Source organism: Coregonus clupeaformis, chromosome 23 (assembly GCF_020615455.1).
Source record: "Coregonus clupeaformis isolate EN_2021a chromosome 23, ASM2061545v1, whole genome shotgun sequence".
Taxonomy (NCBI): Eukaryota; Metazoa; Chordata; class Actinopteri; order Salmoniformes; family Salmonidae; genus Coregonus; species Coregonus clupeaformis.
This window is the reverse complement of record NC_059214.1, coordinates 44,923,967-44,939,509: the sequence shown is the minus strand read 5'-3', so window position 1 is coordinate 44,939,509 and position 15,543 is coordinate 44,923,967. Positions and strand designations below refer to the sequence as shown.

Here is a 15,543-nt window from a genome sequence, read left to right as displayed (position 1 = left end):
TCTTCTGACACCGCCTGTTATAGAGGTCCTGGATGTACTGGGGCCAAGCGGTGTTTTAACGTTTAGAAACGTCAATAATCGTTGCTTGCGATACAGCTTTCGATACATATGGACTTATAGCGAGAACGAATCCTTCAAATAAAAAATATACACTTACTGTAGCAGTTTTGCACAGATCCATACAGTTATGGGTGCCTCCATCCAACGAAACTGCACTTCCAGAGTAGGCATTCAGGGCACGCTAGATAGATAATTAGCACAGGTGGTCGCCTCTGTTTTCTGTAAACAAGTGCTGTAACATGGAGATATGTCCGTGTGGGAACACTAACCCTATAAATGTGTATCAATTTAACTCTTTTTTTTCTAGCTGATATGAAAGATAAGGTCCTTGTGTTTCCAAAACTGTACCACAAACGATGCATGTTAATGTTCAGACCGAGCATCAGGGCTCTTAACAAAACTCCCCCCTACAAAATACGCCGTTATCCAATGATTCGTGTAATGTAATGCTACGGAGTGTTAGTCAACGGCTAATATAACCCTAGATCAACAAAAAAGTGCTAAAATGAACACTGTAAAGTGCGTGTGTGTTGCATCTTATCGGGTTTCCTAATAATATAATATTTTGTATTGCTTGTAAATGTCATTCTAGACTGCATATAGGAGAAGCCTACAGCTAAACTATTCTTTGCTACGGTAGTTTGCAGCCAGCCTACATCCCAACCAGCGCGCATTGACACAGTGAAGACTAACCATAGGACAACCCTACCCGCACAGCCCAGCCAGAGAAGACCGAAAAAAAAATGGAAAGCAAAAAGCATACCACGGAAAACCAGAACTTGACCCAAAAGATCAAAAATAAGGAGCTCAGAATCGTGAAAAACAGAGCACGAGTCAAATCAAATGTATGGGATCATTTTGGAGTAATCGTTAACGCTGACAAACAGCATGTGGAAGGATTCGCAGCATGTAAAAAGTGCAAGCGGGTGTTAGCCTATGATAGCCATAGAACAGGCACTTCCAGCTTGAAAAAACACATTGAGAAATGCACGGTAAGACATCTATTAATTGCACAGTAGCCAATTGTAATGCAAAACAAGAAGCTTAAAATGCGCGGCAGGAAGGACAAAGATGGTTAGCTCGGTTTGTGGCGGTCGGTTAAATTCCACATGGTTCGGGTTGAGGTAGCAGTCTTTCCTAATGGCGGTTTGCAGTCGGGTCCAACAGATCCGTTTGTGCGGTTATGATTTTTTTTGGGGGGGGGCTCAAATTGGACTCTGTGTGGCAGACACAAACAGTATTAGTTTATGTGCGTGTGATAATTGAAATAATATGCGTGCTGTTGTGAAGTAGGATGCTTGATTTATTGTCAAATGTTGCTTTTGTATGTGTCGGCTATGTGAAGTGGTGAAGACGTTCGCCTTTAATCCCTGCACATGCGCAATGAAATTTCTGATTCCAGACGGCTACCAAAGACCGTACACTGTGCTGCTAAATACGTGCATTCGAGGTAGCTTAAAATATCCTTCAATTACACTCTAAGAACCAGCAGTTGTGAGATATGGAATGTAGAAGCAGAGACCGTAAAAAATATAGGAGTCACACATGGAGATATTTCAATGAAATCTCTTCGGAAAGTGTGACATGCAAGCTGTGTGCGGCTGTTCTGAAGCGGACGAGCGGTAGCACAACATCCATGTTGAACCATTTAGAAAGGATCCATCATCTGTCGCTAAGACATATCAAAACGCAGCGAGAGCGGATTTCTACCGTTAGAGGTAAGAGTCCTGTAAGTGTTTTTATTTAATTCTTAGGTAGGCTACTACAGCAAACTCGTGTGATATCTGGACTGGTCACAAAGACAAGTTTCTCTTCTACCTCCGCTTGTAGGCCTACCGTAATTACTCCTCATGAGGTTGCCCTAAATTCCGAATGCGTCACATTTGTTTTGCCCACAAATGCAGTTAATACGGTAAATTGGCGATGTTTGGTCACTCGAGAGGAAAAGCCGAAGCATTTACTCCGCCCAAAATCTGTCCACGAAAATAAGACTACGAAGTGAGGAATTTTTGTATGGAGGTCAATGAGTGTCGAATTTGGTCAACAAAAATTGCCTGCTACGTGAGGCTTATTTGATCGAAACGAAGTTTAGTAATGGTTAGGTTGTTACGAATGCACTGATAAGTGGACGCACGTGGCAGTTTTTTCCAAATTGGCCATTATCGGAGGTTTGCCTTTTTATCACACGCGTATCTGCCCTTTCATTTGCTAGAATGGACCCACCTGATCTCGTCTCCTCTCGCCGGCATTCCATGTTTGAGGACATTTATTTCCATTGTTATAGCGGTCACTCGACTATCTCGTCAATATAATAGATAATCTTTGGTCAGTCACACCAGAGAGGAAGAGGCGAAGCGAGAGGGTTTATTCCCGTCAAAATCTGTCCGCGGGAATTCAGCGATAAACCGACTGCATTCCCGCCTTTGGGACAACGACTCCCATTGTTAGGGCGGAGACAAAACCATCTCGTCATTATATACAGTATCTGCGCTCACACTCACGCAGCTCTTTTGGTGAAGGTAACAGTAGGCTACTCTGCTGTTTTGGTCAGTCATATAGATTATCTGGTTTGGTTGTTTATTTGTTCCATTCATTCACAAAATGTCTACACCAAGTTCACCCAGCTTTGGTTCAGCTGTGTGGCACAGCTTCGACAGAATAGAAGCTGCACTGGCAAAATGTAAACACTGCGACCGGAATATCAGATGTAAAGGAGGTAGCACCAGTGGCATGAAAAGGCATTTAGAGTCTCGGCATCAGGTAAACTGGACCTCGGAAAAGGACTAACGTTACCAGAACAAATTTGAGACCTCCGTCTTTTCTGACACTGTGCTGGTAACCAGACAAAAGCAATGGAGCTATAGATATTGGAGCGCCCAAGAGACAGTAGGTATTAAAATGAGTCAGCACTAAATAGCTATAAACCTGCTGATGTGAAGAGTTATATTTCACACGATCAATGAAGAACTTGGAGTTATACTACGTTGATTCAATGATCATGCGCACATTTCCGTTACATGGATTTGCGGATATCCGCTTGTATGCCAGCCTAAAAAAAATACATATATTGTGGTAGCTAACCAGTTATTCTTATCGATTTGACGTTGTGTTAAAACCGCGCTCGAAATAGTGTTTTTTAACACGCACGTAGAAGCCTGCTAATTTGGCTAGTGCAGCAGAGATCTAAAGGAAAGGTTTTGACTCTGGAGATAAAATATGTCACAGCATAAAACGGAAGCGATGGGACGTGCTAAAAGTAGTACAGCTTGGATGTATTTCACCAGAAAAGGCATTGATATATGTATATGTCGGCTATGCAAAGCAGTACTCCGATTAAACAACGGCAGTATGTTAAACCACATAAAATACAAGCACCCAGCCATCGTAGCAGAAGCTCTAGATGGTAAATCAAAAACGACCATCGGGGTAAAGTAGAGAGCTATTATTATCCACCACATGTTATTTTGTCCCTCGAATATTAGTACCTTTATTGGCATACCCGTAAAACTTAAATTAAACGCTGTCTCAAATAGCCGCCTAGCTGTCCCTTTTAATGGTCGCCATACCCTAGTTCAACATCAACCATTTAAAATAGGCTACTAAAATGATTCCAATCCCGATTTAAAAGGCAAATGCAGTTTAGCGGTATTATTGGGCAGACTTTAGGACCATGTGGACGCCTGGAAGCATGAGGCAAGGCTGTAAAGCTAGCTGGGTTAGCTGACAACGACACAAACGATGCGGCGATTCAATGGGTAGAAGTCCGTGTTTTGTGATTCTGGATGGCCAGATAGCTAGCAAAAATGACAAGCTGCCATGTGGGGAATCATAGGTTGCTAGTTTTATCTCATTCTTGATACCATGGCATGTCTTGTTTTGACTGATGTAATGCCTATGCTAATATGTCAAAAATTCGCTAGCTAGCTAACCAACAACTGTAACGATGTAGTTGAGACAAGTGCTCATTGTGCAAATGTATTTGTTTTCAATAAACATTGGAGACGAAATGTAGTTTACATGTTGTCAACTATTTAAGCCAACCCCTTCGATTTTGCTCTATAGTTACTAAACAACCCTCTATGGCTGGCTGGCTTTAAGGAGAGCAGTGTTGCCAACAATTTTTCTGTGAGATCAAATCAAATCAAATCAAATTTTATTGGTCACATGCGCCGAATACAACAGGTGCAGACATCACAGTGAAATGCTTACTTACAGCCCTTAACCAACAGTGCAAAAATAAAACAACAAAAAAAGTGTTGAGAAAAAAAAGAGCAGAAGTAAAATAAAATAACAGTATGGAGGCTATATATACAGGGGGGTACCGTTGCAGAGTCAATGTGCGGGGGCACCGGCTAGTTGAGGTAGTTGAGGTAATATGTACATGTTGGTAGAGTTAAAGTGACTATGCATAAATAATTAACAGAGTAGCAGCAGCGTAAAAAGGATGGGGTGGGGGGGCAGTGCAAATAGTCCGGGTAGCCATGATTAGCTGTTCAGGAGTCTTATGACTTGGGGGTAGAAGCTGTTGAGAAGTCTTTTGGACCTAGACTTGGCACTCCGGTACCGCTTGCCGTGCGGTAGCAGAGAGAACAGTCTATGACTAGGGTGGCTGGAGTCTTTGACAATTTTGAGGGCCTTCCTCTGACACCGCCTGGTATAGAGGTCCTGGATGGCAGGAAGCTTGGCCCCAGTGATGTACTGGGCCGTACGCACTACCCTCTGTAGTGCCTTGCGGTCGGAGGCCAAGCAGTTGCCATACCAGGGGGTGATGCAACCAGTCAGGATGCTCTCGATGGTGCAGCTGTAGAATTTTTTGAGGATCTGAGGACCCATGCCAAATCTTTTCAGTCTCCTGACGGGGGAATATTCTTTGTCGTGCCCTCTTCACGACTGTCTTGGTGTGTTTGGACCATGATAGTTCGTTGGTGATGTGGACACCAAGGAACTTGAAGCTCTCAACCTGTTCCACTACAGCCCCGTCGATGAGAATGGGGGCGTGCTCAGCCCTCTTTTTTTTCCTGTAGTCCACAATCATCTCCTTTGTCTTGGTCACGTTGAGGGAGAGGTTGTTGTCCTGGCACCACACGGCCAGGTCTCTGACCTCCTCCCTATAGGCTGTCTCATCGTTGTCGGTGATCAGGCCTACCACTGTTGTGTCGTCGGCAAACTTAATGATGGTGTTGGAGTCGTGCCTGGCCATGCAGTCATGGGTGAACAGAGAGTACAGGAGGGGACTGAGCACGCACCCCTGAGGGGCCCCCGTGTTGAGGATCAGTGTGGCAGATGTGTTGTTACCTACCCTTACCACCTGGGGGCGGCCCGTCAGGAAGTCCAGGATCCAGTTGCAGAGGGAGGTGTTTAGTCCCAGGATCCTTAGCTTAGTGATGAGCTTAGAGGGCACTATGGTGTTGAATGCTGAGCTGTAGTCAATGAATAGCATTCTCACGTAGGTGTTCCTCTTGTCCAGGTGGGAAAGGGCAGTGTGGAGTGCAATAGAGATTGCATCATCTGTGGATCTGTTGGGGTGGTATGCAAATTGGAGTGGGTCTAGGGTTTCTGGGATAATGCTGTTGATGTGAGCCATGACCAGCCTTTCAAAGCACTTCATGGCTACAGACGTCAGTGCTACGGGTCGGTAGTCATTTAGGCAGGTTATCTTAGAGTCCTTGGGCACGGGGACTATGGTGGTCTGCTTGAAACATGTTGGTATTACAGACTCAGTCAGGGACATGTTGAAAATGTCAGTGAAGACACTTGCCAGTTGGTCAGCACATGCTCGGAGTACACGTCCTGGTAATCCGTCTGGCCCTGCGGCCTTGTGAATGTTGACCTGCTTAAAAGTCTTACTAACATCGACTATGGAGAGCGTGATCACATAGTCATCCGGAACAGCTGGTGCTCTCATGCATGCTTCAGTGTTGCTTGCCTCTGCGCGAGCATAGAAGTGGTTTAGCCTCGTCTGGTAGGCTTGTGTCACTGGGCAGCTCACGGCTGTGCTTCCCTTTGTAGTCTGTAATAGTTTTCAAGCCCTGCCACATCCGACGAGCGTCAGAGCCAGTGTAGTACGATTCAATCTTAGTCCTGTATTGACTCTTTGCCTGTTTGATGGTTCGTCGGAGGGCATAGCGGGATTTCTTATAAGCGTCCGGGTTAGAGTCCCGTTCCTTGAAAGCGGCAGCTCTACCCTTTAGCTCAGTGCGGATGTTTCCTGTAATCCATGACTTCTGGTTGGGGTATGTACGTACGGTCACTGTGGGGACGACATCATCGATGCACTTATTGATGAAGCCAGTGACTGATGTGGTGTACTCCTCAATGCTGTCTGAAGAATCCCGGAACATGTTCCAGTCTGCTAGCAAAACAGTCCTGTAGCTTAGCATCTGCGTCATCTGACCACTTTTTTATTAACCGAGTCACTGGTGCTTCCTGCTTTAGTTTTTGCTTATAAGCAGGAATCAGGAGGATAGAGTTATGGTCAGATTTGCCAAATGGAGGGCGAGGGAGAGCTTTGTATGCGTCTCTGTGTGTGGAGTAAAGGTGGTCTAGAGTATTTTTTTTCCTCTGGTTGCACATTTAACGTGCTGGTAGAAATTAGGTAGAACGGATTTAAGTTTCCCTGCATTAAAGTCCCTGGCCACTAGGAGCGCTGCATCTGGATGAGCGTTTTCCTGTTGATTTATGGCCTTGTACAACTCATTCAGTGCAATCTTAATGCCAGCATTGGTTTGTGGTGGTAAATAGACAGCTATGAAAAATATAGATGAAAACTCTCTTGGTAAATAGTGTGGTCTACAGCTTATCATAAGATACTCTACCTCAGGCGAGCAAAACCTCGAGACTTCCTTAGTATTTGATTTTGTGCACCAAATCAAGGAGCTATTGGCTCCTTGATTTGCCGCTAGATGACGTTTTGCCATTGCCGCGATGACGTCATACCGCCAATTTGCCTCGCTGCAGTCCCCAACGAAGCGTTTAAAGATGCCTGTAGTACATGGCTTTGGCTAGGTAACTGCTGTTTGATTTGACATGAATCTTAACTAGAGTTTTAATCCCGGTGCTGAGCTAATTCATAGCAGCTAATTCTTGTATGACATGTTTGTAGAATGTTAAGTCCCATATTGACTGAGGTGAATGAAGCTACAGCAACAAGGTGATAATGGCTGGCGTCAATTTTGTTTGTTTCTGCTGTTCTCCACATTGCATTTGAGAGTTTAAATTGTGTAGAAATGCAGTAAATAAGCTTTAAATTTAGGTTTAGCTGAAATGTTGCTAGCCATGGCTAGTCTGGCTGACACCTAAATCGAAGTCTTCTTCCTTGCTGTGTGGTCACGTGGGTCGTGTCAGCCAGGCTAAACCATGGCGCCACCAAAAAGAAAACACAACATCAAATTCGCAGAGTGAAATTCTGTCGAGGCAACAGCCAAGCATTTTTTTAATTGATGCAAAAGGAGTGAGATAATGGAGAAGTCAAAAAGTCGAACTTCAACGTTTGTCTAAGGTGGATCAGAAGAGGGTGAGGCTGCAAGGTGGGGGGAGGAAAAAGGTAAAAGTAAATAAACAGCAGTCTCTAATATGCGCCGGTTGTGTTCAGTGATTGAAGCAAATAAACGCCCAGGCTATTAATTGAAGTTTTACAGATAGAGTATAAAACCACCCAACAAAATCTTCAGGGACAACATGTACAATTTTAAAGCTACAATCCTTTTTTCAAAAATCTAAAAAGCAGCTCCACCACTTGTTTTGGTATACATCTGGTGGGCTACGATATACTGAACAAAAATATAAATGCAACATGCAACAATTTCACAGATTTTACTGAGTTACAGTTCATATAAGGAAATCAGTCAATTGAAGTAAATTCATTAGGCCCTAATCTATGGATTTCACATGACTGGGCAGGAGTCACTAACAGGGTTGTAAACACATTTGTTCACAAAATTTGAGAGAAATAAGCTTTTTGTGAGTATGGAACATTTCTGGGATCTTTTATTTCAGCTTGTGAAGCATGTGACCAACACTTTACATGTTGGGTTTTATATTTGTGTTCAGTGTATTATGCTCGCTAGTACTTTCTGCTGCATAAATTCACATGGTGAATGGAACATGACGTACCATAATGTTATTTGTTAATGGTTATGTGGTATGAATGGTTTTTCTACAGTCATTGAAGTACAACAAAAGAGAAGCTGCAATAAAGGAAGAGAAGACACTGTCCAAGAGGAACACACATGAGGATGAGGAAGATGAGCCGCACCCTAAAAGAGGGATGTCAAAGTGGGTACTTTAATTTACATTTACAAGGTTAGTCTCATTGAGATTAAACATCTATTTAGCAAGAGACCTGGCCAAAATAGCAGCACACAAAACATGTACAACATAAAGCACTACAGTTTAATAACATCAGTTTACACATTGAACAAGCACCTTGGTTTTGGGAGGAGGGGTTCAACTAGGGCGGCAGGTAGCTTAGTGGTTAAGAGCGTTGTGCCAGTAACCGAAAGGTCGCTGGTTCTAATCCCCGAGCCGACTAGGTGAAAAATCTGTCGATGTGCCCTTGAGCAAGGCACTTAACTAGGGCTGAACGATTAATTGCATTCGCGATAATATCGCGATTTGACTGAACGCGATTTTCTAATCGCAACGTGCGCGATTTGAGGTGGTCACGTGACGCGACTTTTCATGCTGTCCAGCGCAATGGCCTCTTGCTCGACGGAACAGTCAGAAACTGACACAGCTGATACTTTAATATCGAAGAGGAACAGCACGTCGGTGGTGTGGAACTATTTTGGTTTTAAAAAAGATGCTGAGCAGCATCAGGTGTTGTGCAGAGCATGCCGTGCTCCGATTGCTACTTCACGGGGTAACACTACAAACCTGTTTCAGCACTTAAAAAAATACCACAAATCAATGCATGACAGTTGTATGACCAAAATGCCGAGCATCAGTGCGCGAGACAAGCCAAATACCTCAAGACAGGGATCACTGACAGAAATGTTCGAAAGTGTCACTCCGTATGAACGTAATTCAAAAACGGCACGGAGAAATCACTCGGACAATAACCGAGTTCATAGCCAAAGATATGATGCCTCTCAGCACGGTGACCAAGCCTGGGTTCATGGCATTAATACATACGCTTGATAAACGTTACAGTATACCCTCCCGCACATACTTCAGTCAGACTGCCATACCGGAGCTGTACAAAAAGTGCAAAGAGAAAGTCGCCGCGGAACTTAAAACGGTGGAGTTTTTTGCTAGCACTACTGATATGTGGTCAAGCCGCACAGCTGAGCCGTACCAGAGTCTTACAGTCCATTTTATTGATGAAGATTTCAACCTCCGAGCTCGCTGCCTACAAACTACCTACTTCCCAGACGATCACACAGGGGAAAATATTGCAGCCGGCCTGAGAGAAGGGCTTGTCAGCTGGGATCTCCACGAGGAGAATCACGTCTGCATCACGACGGACAACGCGTCGAATATGGTGCTTGCTGCGCGGCTTAATGAATGGACGAGGCTCCAATGTTTTGGCCACAGATTACATCTTGCCATTGGTAAGTTATCGTGTGTGTGTGTGTGTGTGTGTGTGTGTGTGTGTGTGTGTGTGTGTGTGTGTGTGTGTGTGTGTGTGTGTGTGTGTGTGTGTGTGTGTGTGTGCGCGAGTGCGAGAGAGAGAGATGCGTCGATTAGTAAAGCTGAATATACAAATATATATAAATGATATTATATAAATCGGATGGGATTAAATAAATTCATACTTCCACTCCTTTTCTAATATGTAAATTCATTTTACTTGCTTATATCATATGTCTGTCTGTGGTGGAATGCCCACCTGCATTTTTTTTCTTTTCTTGTTTTTGTTTTTTACATGTTTTTTTAGTGTTTATGAGAGAGAGAGAGAGAGAGAGAGAGAGAGAATTGACATGCAAATAAAGACCCTTTGAATTGAGAGAGAGAGAGAGGATGTGTTGTGGATGTGTGTATTTCAGAATTACAGCTAATTTGAGTGTGTAATAGTGAGAGCCTTGTATCAAAACTCAAATTGTGTGTAATACACTACTTTTTATTTCTTTTAGAAAATGCACTCAAAGATGACAGAGTGTCAAGGGCAACAGCACTGTGCAGGAAGCTGGTGGGGCACTTTTCCCACAGTTGGAAGAAGAAAGCAGCCCTGACGGAGGCACAGAGAGAGCTCAAACTCCTGAGCACAACCTCATAACGGAGTGCCCAACAAGATGGGGTTCTAAAGAAATGATGATTGCCAGAGTGCTTGAACAGGCCAAAGCCATTTCTCAGGTATTGTCTGGAGATCGATATGCACGCTCCCTTATCCCAACCTGGCAGGATATTGACGTGTTGGAGTCGATTCACAAGGCACTGCATCCTCTACTGGAGTTTACTGATGCTCTTTCTGGAGAGGAGTATGTAAGCATCTCCTACCTCAAGCCAGTTCTCCACCTTTTTGCCACATCAGTCCTGGCTGAAGATGCTGAGGACACTGACCTGACTAAATCAATAAAAACCAAAGTCCTAGCATACCTCAATAACAAATATGGAGACCCAAACATCCAGGAGCTTTTGGATGTTGCCTGTTTCCTGGACCCTAGGTTCAAAATACAGTACATCAGTACAGACAACATCCCTGCTATCAAGACTCGTCTGAAGACAGAGATAGTAGACTTGGCACAACGTACATATCATTGGGTAAATAATTATGTATTTCACAAAAACAAAAATTTTCTGTAAAATCTAACTGGAAAACTAATGGCTGTTGTTTTCATCTAATAGGAGAAGAGGTCTCGTACTGAAACTGTTCAGATGCCTCAAAGTGCACAGTCCTTGGGGGAAAAGACGAAGAGGTCTCTTGGCAGTTTTTTCAAGACCAGTTCAGCCTCTCCTTCTTTGCCTGTAAATCTTGAAGATGTCGCAGAGGCAGAGATAAACAATTACCTGATGACTCCTACCATTGATGGAGAAGATGATCCATTGGCTTGGTGGAGGGTGCACAAGATCAGCTACCCACAGTTGTGCACCATGGCACGCAAGTATCTTTGTGTACCTGCTACAAGCGCTCCCTCAGAGCGTCTTTTTAGCACAGGAGGGAATATTGTGACTTGCACTCGCTCATCCTTGAAGCCAGAAAAAGTCAATATTCTGGTTTTCTTAGCAAAAAACCTGTGAGCCACTGAGAACAGAACTGTTGGATAAGTATGGCTGGCAGTGCCATACTCGTAGTGAACTTTAGTCTGTGTGGTGTGTTATTGTTGTGTACTTGAGATAAGTGAGGCTCATCTATTTTATATTATAATATTCAAATCGTTTATAAAAAATAGTTTGTCTAAATTAAAAGTGCATTTCTCATTTTTTATTTATAACTTTATTTACTTTGATTTTACAAAATATTTTCAAAGCAAATTCCTTGTTTCAGTTGTGTGAAATGTTACTGACTTGGGAGCAGTAAGATACATACAATTTAAAATTATTTTTTTCTTAAGACTGTACCTTTTGCACACAGTGTTTACAAAGTTCATGCCTTTGTTTAAATTATTTAAATGCACAGTGGCAAAGCCACAGATGTTTCTGTAATGAGCAGTTCAATAAAAATGTCATTTATTTCAAGTCATACATGTTTGAATTTAATTCTAACAAATAGACCCAGCCTATGGGAAAGAACATTTCACACTAAATGTATATACTATTGTGTTGGTCATATTTAAATCATTCATTATGTTTTGTAGGGGAAAAAGGATAAATAAATTAAATCGCATATTAAATCGCAATCGCAATAAAAAAAAAAAAAAATCGCAATTAGATTATTTTCCAAAATCGTTCAGCCTTACACTTAACCCTAATTGCTCCTGTAAGTCGCTCTGGATAAGAGCGTCTGCTAAATGACCAATTATTTTTTTATTATTTATTTTAACTAGGGGTCAACACATTGACAGCCCCCCAATTCATTGTATCATGTATATTGGAAGATAAAACATTGGTAACACTTTTCTATAGGCCTACTGTATTAGATTGTCAGAGCCCATAATCAAATCTAGTCTGTTATGACAGACTAGGTTGTTACATATTTAGTTCATATAAATGTTTGATTTGAGTTCAAAATGGCCAAGCCTTTGCCAGACTGTACTTCAGTGTTCTAATGGTTTAACTTTGTATTTCTGTGTTCTTAACATCCCCCAGGCAAGAACCCAATACTTCACTGGTAGCCTTGACAGAAGGTTAGTTTCTGTTGTTGTATTAACAGTTTAAATCCAATATGTCCTGTATAGTCAAATATGTCAACTTTCAGATGGTCTCATAGCAATAGTATTGTGGTTATGTCTCTCACAATATACTATGTTGTTTTTTTATGCGGTAGACTGTGCTCCAGAGCAGTTTGAATTTCAGTATGGACTTGAGGGACCAACATTTAAGGATGACAACAGGGAGGTGAGTTGGTAAAGCGTTGCTCAAATGAGCAGGTGTTCTTTTACTCTTGTAGTTAGCTGCAGTTAGCACAAAACGGACTGGTACCCAGGCGATCGTTCAACTCCTTGTCATGCCAAAAATGATGTTTGGCATGACAATGAGTGGCATGATGGCACAAACCGATCTGGGACCAGGCTAAGCTACAGCTCCTCATTTCTTCTACTCAAACCTCTTCCTTTTTCCCCCTGTGCAGTCCTCCAAGAGCCATCTGTCGATCATCAAAGTGGAACAGCTGGACTCCCTCCTCCCAGACCAAACCGGTGTGTGGGGGAGGGGGGTGGGACTATAGTGAATGTATGCACTAAACTGGACAATGAAGCAAGTGAAAATTATCTGCGGTAACATTTGGACTAGGATTGATTTGCCTACATATCCAATGTGCACTTATCAGGAGTCGACTCTTCTCCTTTCTGTTCCATCACCAGATTCCAGCTGTGGTTCTGGGTCACCTGGGGATTCGGGGCCTCCTGGCTCGTCTGGTTCTGGGTCCAGTACGAGTCAGGCTGCACAGTTTTTCAGGAAGTGCCACCAGGCAGGCTGTACACAGTTCATCTTCTCAGAGTTCGCCTCCCGCCTCAGCACCATCACTGAGAGGATCACATCCCAGCAGGCCAGTGAGGAAGGTGAGACGGAACACCTGAGGAATAGAAGGGCACTAAATGGAATGATACATTCGACTACTGATAGATAAAATGGCTTGGGACTGTTGTCGGCCAACTTAACCGGATCAGCTAACTAAACCGGGGCGCGCGCGTTTTCAAAGTGCATTTGTCAACTGTATTACCCATTGTAAAACTGCTCCTTGTTGGACGTGTGCTTGTAATATTACATTTTTATGTTAGTGTTAGTATAGATATTAACAAAAATGGTTTCCTGTGTCCACAGATTTCAACCTCACCCTGAAAGTGCTGGAGGCCTCTGGGATGCTGCCAGAGATCTTTGCCAAAAGAGACCAAGGTAAAGTATTTAAACATCCCCATTAATGGAAAACGCCACCCAAAAAGGATATTTTGGTATTTGTTTCGTTAGTCCATTGTTGACATAGTGCCAAACTATTTTGCTTGTCAGCAATGAATTTTCAAGATGTGTAACTTTCAAAGGGGATGATTTCTGTATTTTGAAAGTTGCATATCTTGAAAAATGTATTTGGGGTCTATGTCAACAATGGACTAACGAAACAAATACCAAAATATACTTTTTGGGTGGAACTTTCCTTTAAGTACAAAATATACACTATTTTTGTGGTACATGGAATAAAGTCCCCATAAGTTAGCTCCTCATAGGAATTCTGGTTTGGAAGCACAAGTAACCTTGCCTGACACCTGAAGAATTATGTTTCCCGAGCTAATAATAATAATAATAATAATAATATGCCATTTAGCAGACGCTTTTATCCAAAGCGACTTACAGTCATGCGTGCATACATTTTTTTTGTGTATGGGTGGTCCCGGGGATCGAACCCACTACCTTGGCGTTACAAGCGCCGTGCTCTACCAGCTGAGCTACAGAGGACCTAATGCCTAGGCTTAAGCTTGATGGGCTAACACAGTCATGTGGCATGCAGGAGACCCGCCGGGCTCGTACCCTGATCGGTCACACCCACTGTCCAATAGGCAGACAGAGCCCAGAGAACTGCTGTCACCCTGATGCCCTGTTTCTTTCCCTTTTTTTTAGAAATGGAGAAGAGACTGAGGGAGCTGCAGAGAGAGACTGAAGCGGTGAGGACGGCCAGGTCTGCCATGAGAGATGCTTGCGTCATGAGCTTCACCTCATCATGACAGAGCACTGCTGAAGATAAAAGCGGTTTTATAAGGCGTTATAACCAGGGCCTGGAGTTTCTGACCACGTAACTGAACTAGGAAGGTATAGGACCTGGAGTTTTCCCTGGTCCAATCCCCTCGTCAGGAGAAACTCTGATCCTTCTTTTAACCGAATGTAAATATTTCAAACCTTTTGTATTTGCCATATTTTTCTACCCGTGTTCAAACTTTAACTCTGTGACATTTGACTCTATGATATTTGAACTCTGATATTTGAAAGCAGTTTGTTTCACCCTGGCCACTGACTTGGGTGGCATGTTAAACATTAAATTAGTAATTGGTAATATAATATTTTGACAGACATTGGTTCTGAGGTTATTGGAGATGTTTTGATGTTAGTAGGTGATCCTTAGTCTCCCTCTGTGCTGTATGTATATGTTCACTAACCCTTAAGACTAAATATATCCTAATATACTGTATGTGCAAACCAGTATATCTAATTTTCTCTTGATGGGTACTATGTCCACTAGTAATATAAGACAAGTTCATTATTATGAATACACTGGTAATATAGTATACTTGAGAGGAAATCTGAGAACTGTGACATTTTCTGAGAATGAATTAAACTCCTGTTATGTAAATTAGTTGTGTGATGTGATTATTTCAGATCGAAAATGTCCCGAACTTTTTTGTATAGTAAATAGTACAAGTTACAAAGTTACTGCACTGCTCATGCTCTACAGTGGAAAGGGAGGTGTATAATATAGGTGGTGAAGATTATGATTTCTCAGAATGTATTGGTATACCAGGGTTCCCCAACTGGTGGTTTTATTTGGCTCCCCAAGTGTTCTTAGCAAAAAAAAAATATATAATTGATTTTCATTGTTAGGCATAACACACCAGGAAATTAGCTCCAATTGCAGTTTATCGATGGAAATTTGAACGCACAGAAATACCGTGACGAGATCCTGAGGCCCATTTATTTTAAGGCGTCTGTGACCAACATATGCATATCTGTATTCCCAGTCATGTGAAATCGTAATTTATTTATTTAAATTCACTGATTTCCTCAACTGTAATTTAGTAGAATCTTAGAAATTGATGGGTTTATATTTTTGTTCAGTATAGTTGACGATCCCTGCCATTTACTGTGGTTGGCAGTGCGCAATGCCCTCTTGCACACCCAAGTGTACTGAAACTAAAACCACACCGAGACTTGTTTAGACAACATTTCTGAAGAAGCGAAACC

The 15,543-nt window shown here is 42.6% G+C and overlaps 2 protein-coding genes across 11 annotated transcripts; both read left to right on the top strand.

Annotated features, from left to right (window-relative positions):
• The first annotated feature begins 627 nt into the window (after positions 1-627).
• On the top strand, positions 628-14,920 carry LOC121536530. Of its 10 annotated transcripts, none has more exons than XM_041843870.2 (8): positions 628-1,052; positions 8,222-8,334; positions 12,247-12,284; positions 12,425-12,495; positions 12,728-12,794; positions 12,960-13,157; positions 13,420-13,491; positions 14,209-14,920. In XM_041843870.2, exons 1-8 carry the CDS (start codon positions 804-806, stop codon positions 14,310-14,312), a joined length of 912 nt encoding a protein of 303 aa, XP_041699804.1. In that variant the 5' UTR covers positions 628-803; the 3' UTR covers positions 14,313-14,920. The 10 variants fall into 10 exon arrangements, with proteins under 10 accessions (XP_041699804.1, XP_041699805.1, XP_041699809.1 ...); XM_041843871.2 differs by lacking the exon at positions 628-1,052 and adding an exon at positions 1,359-1,789; XM_041843875.1 differs by lacking the exon at positions 628-1,052 and adding an exon at positions 1,376-1,510.
• Positions 10,264-11,375, top strand: LOC121531270 (E3 SUMO-protein ligase ZBED1-like). The gene is made up of 2 exons (XM_041836512.2): positions 10,264-10,761; positions 10,846-11,375. Exons 1-2 carry the CDS (start codon positions 10,309-10,311, stop codon positions 11,236-11,238), a joined length of 846 nt encoding a protein of 281 aa, XP_041692446.2. The 5' UTR covers positions 10,264-10,308; the 3' UTR covers positions 11,239-11,375.
• Positions 14,921-15,543: the final 623 nt, after the last annotated feature.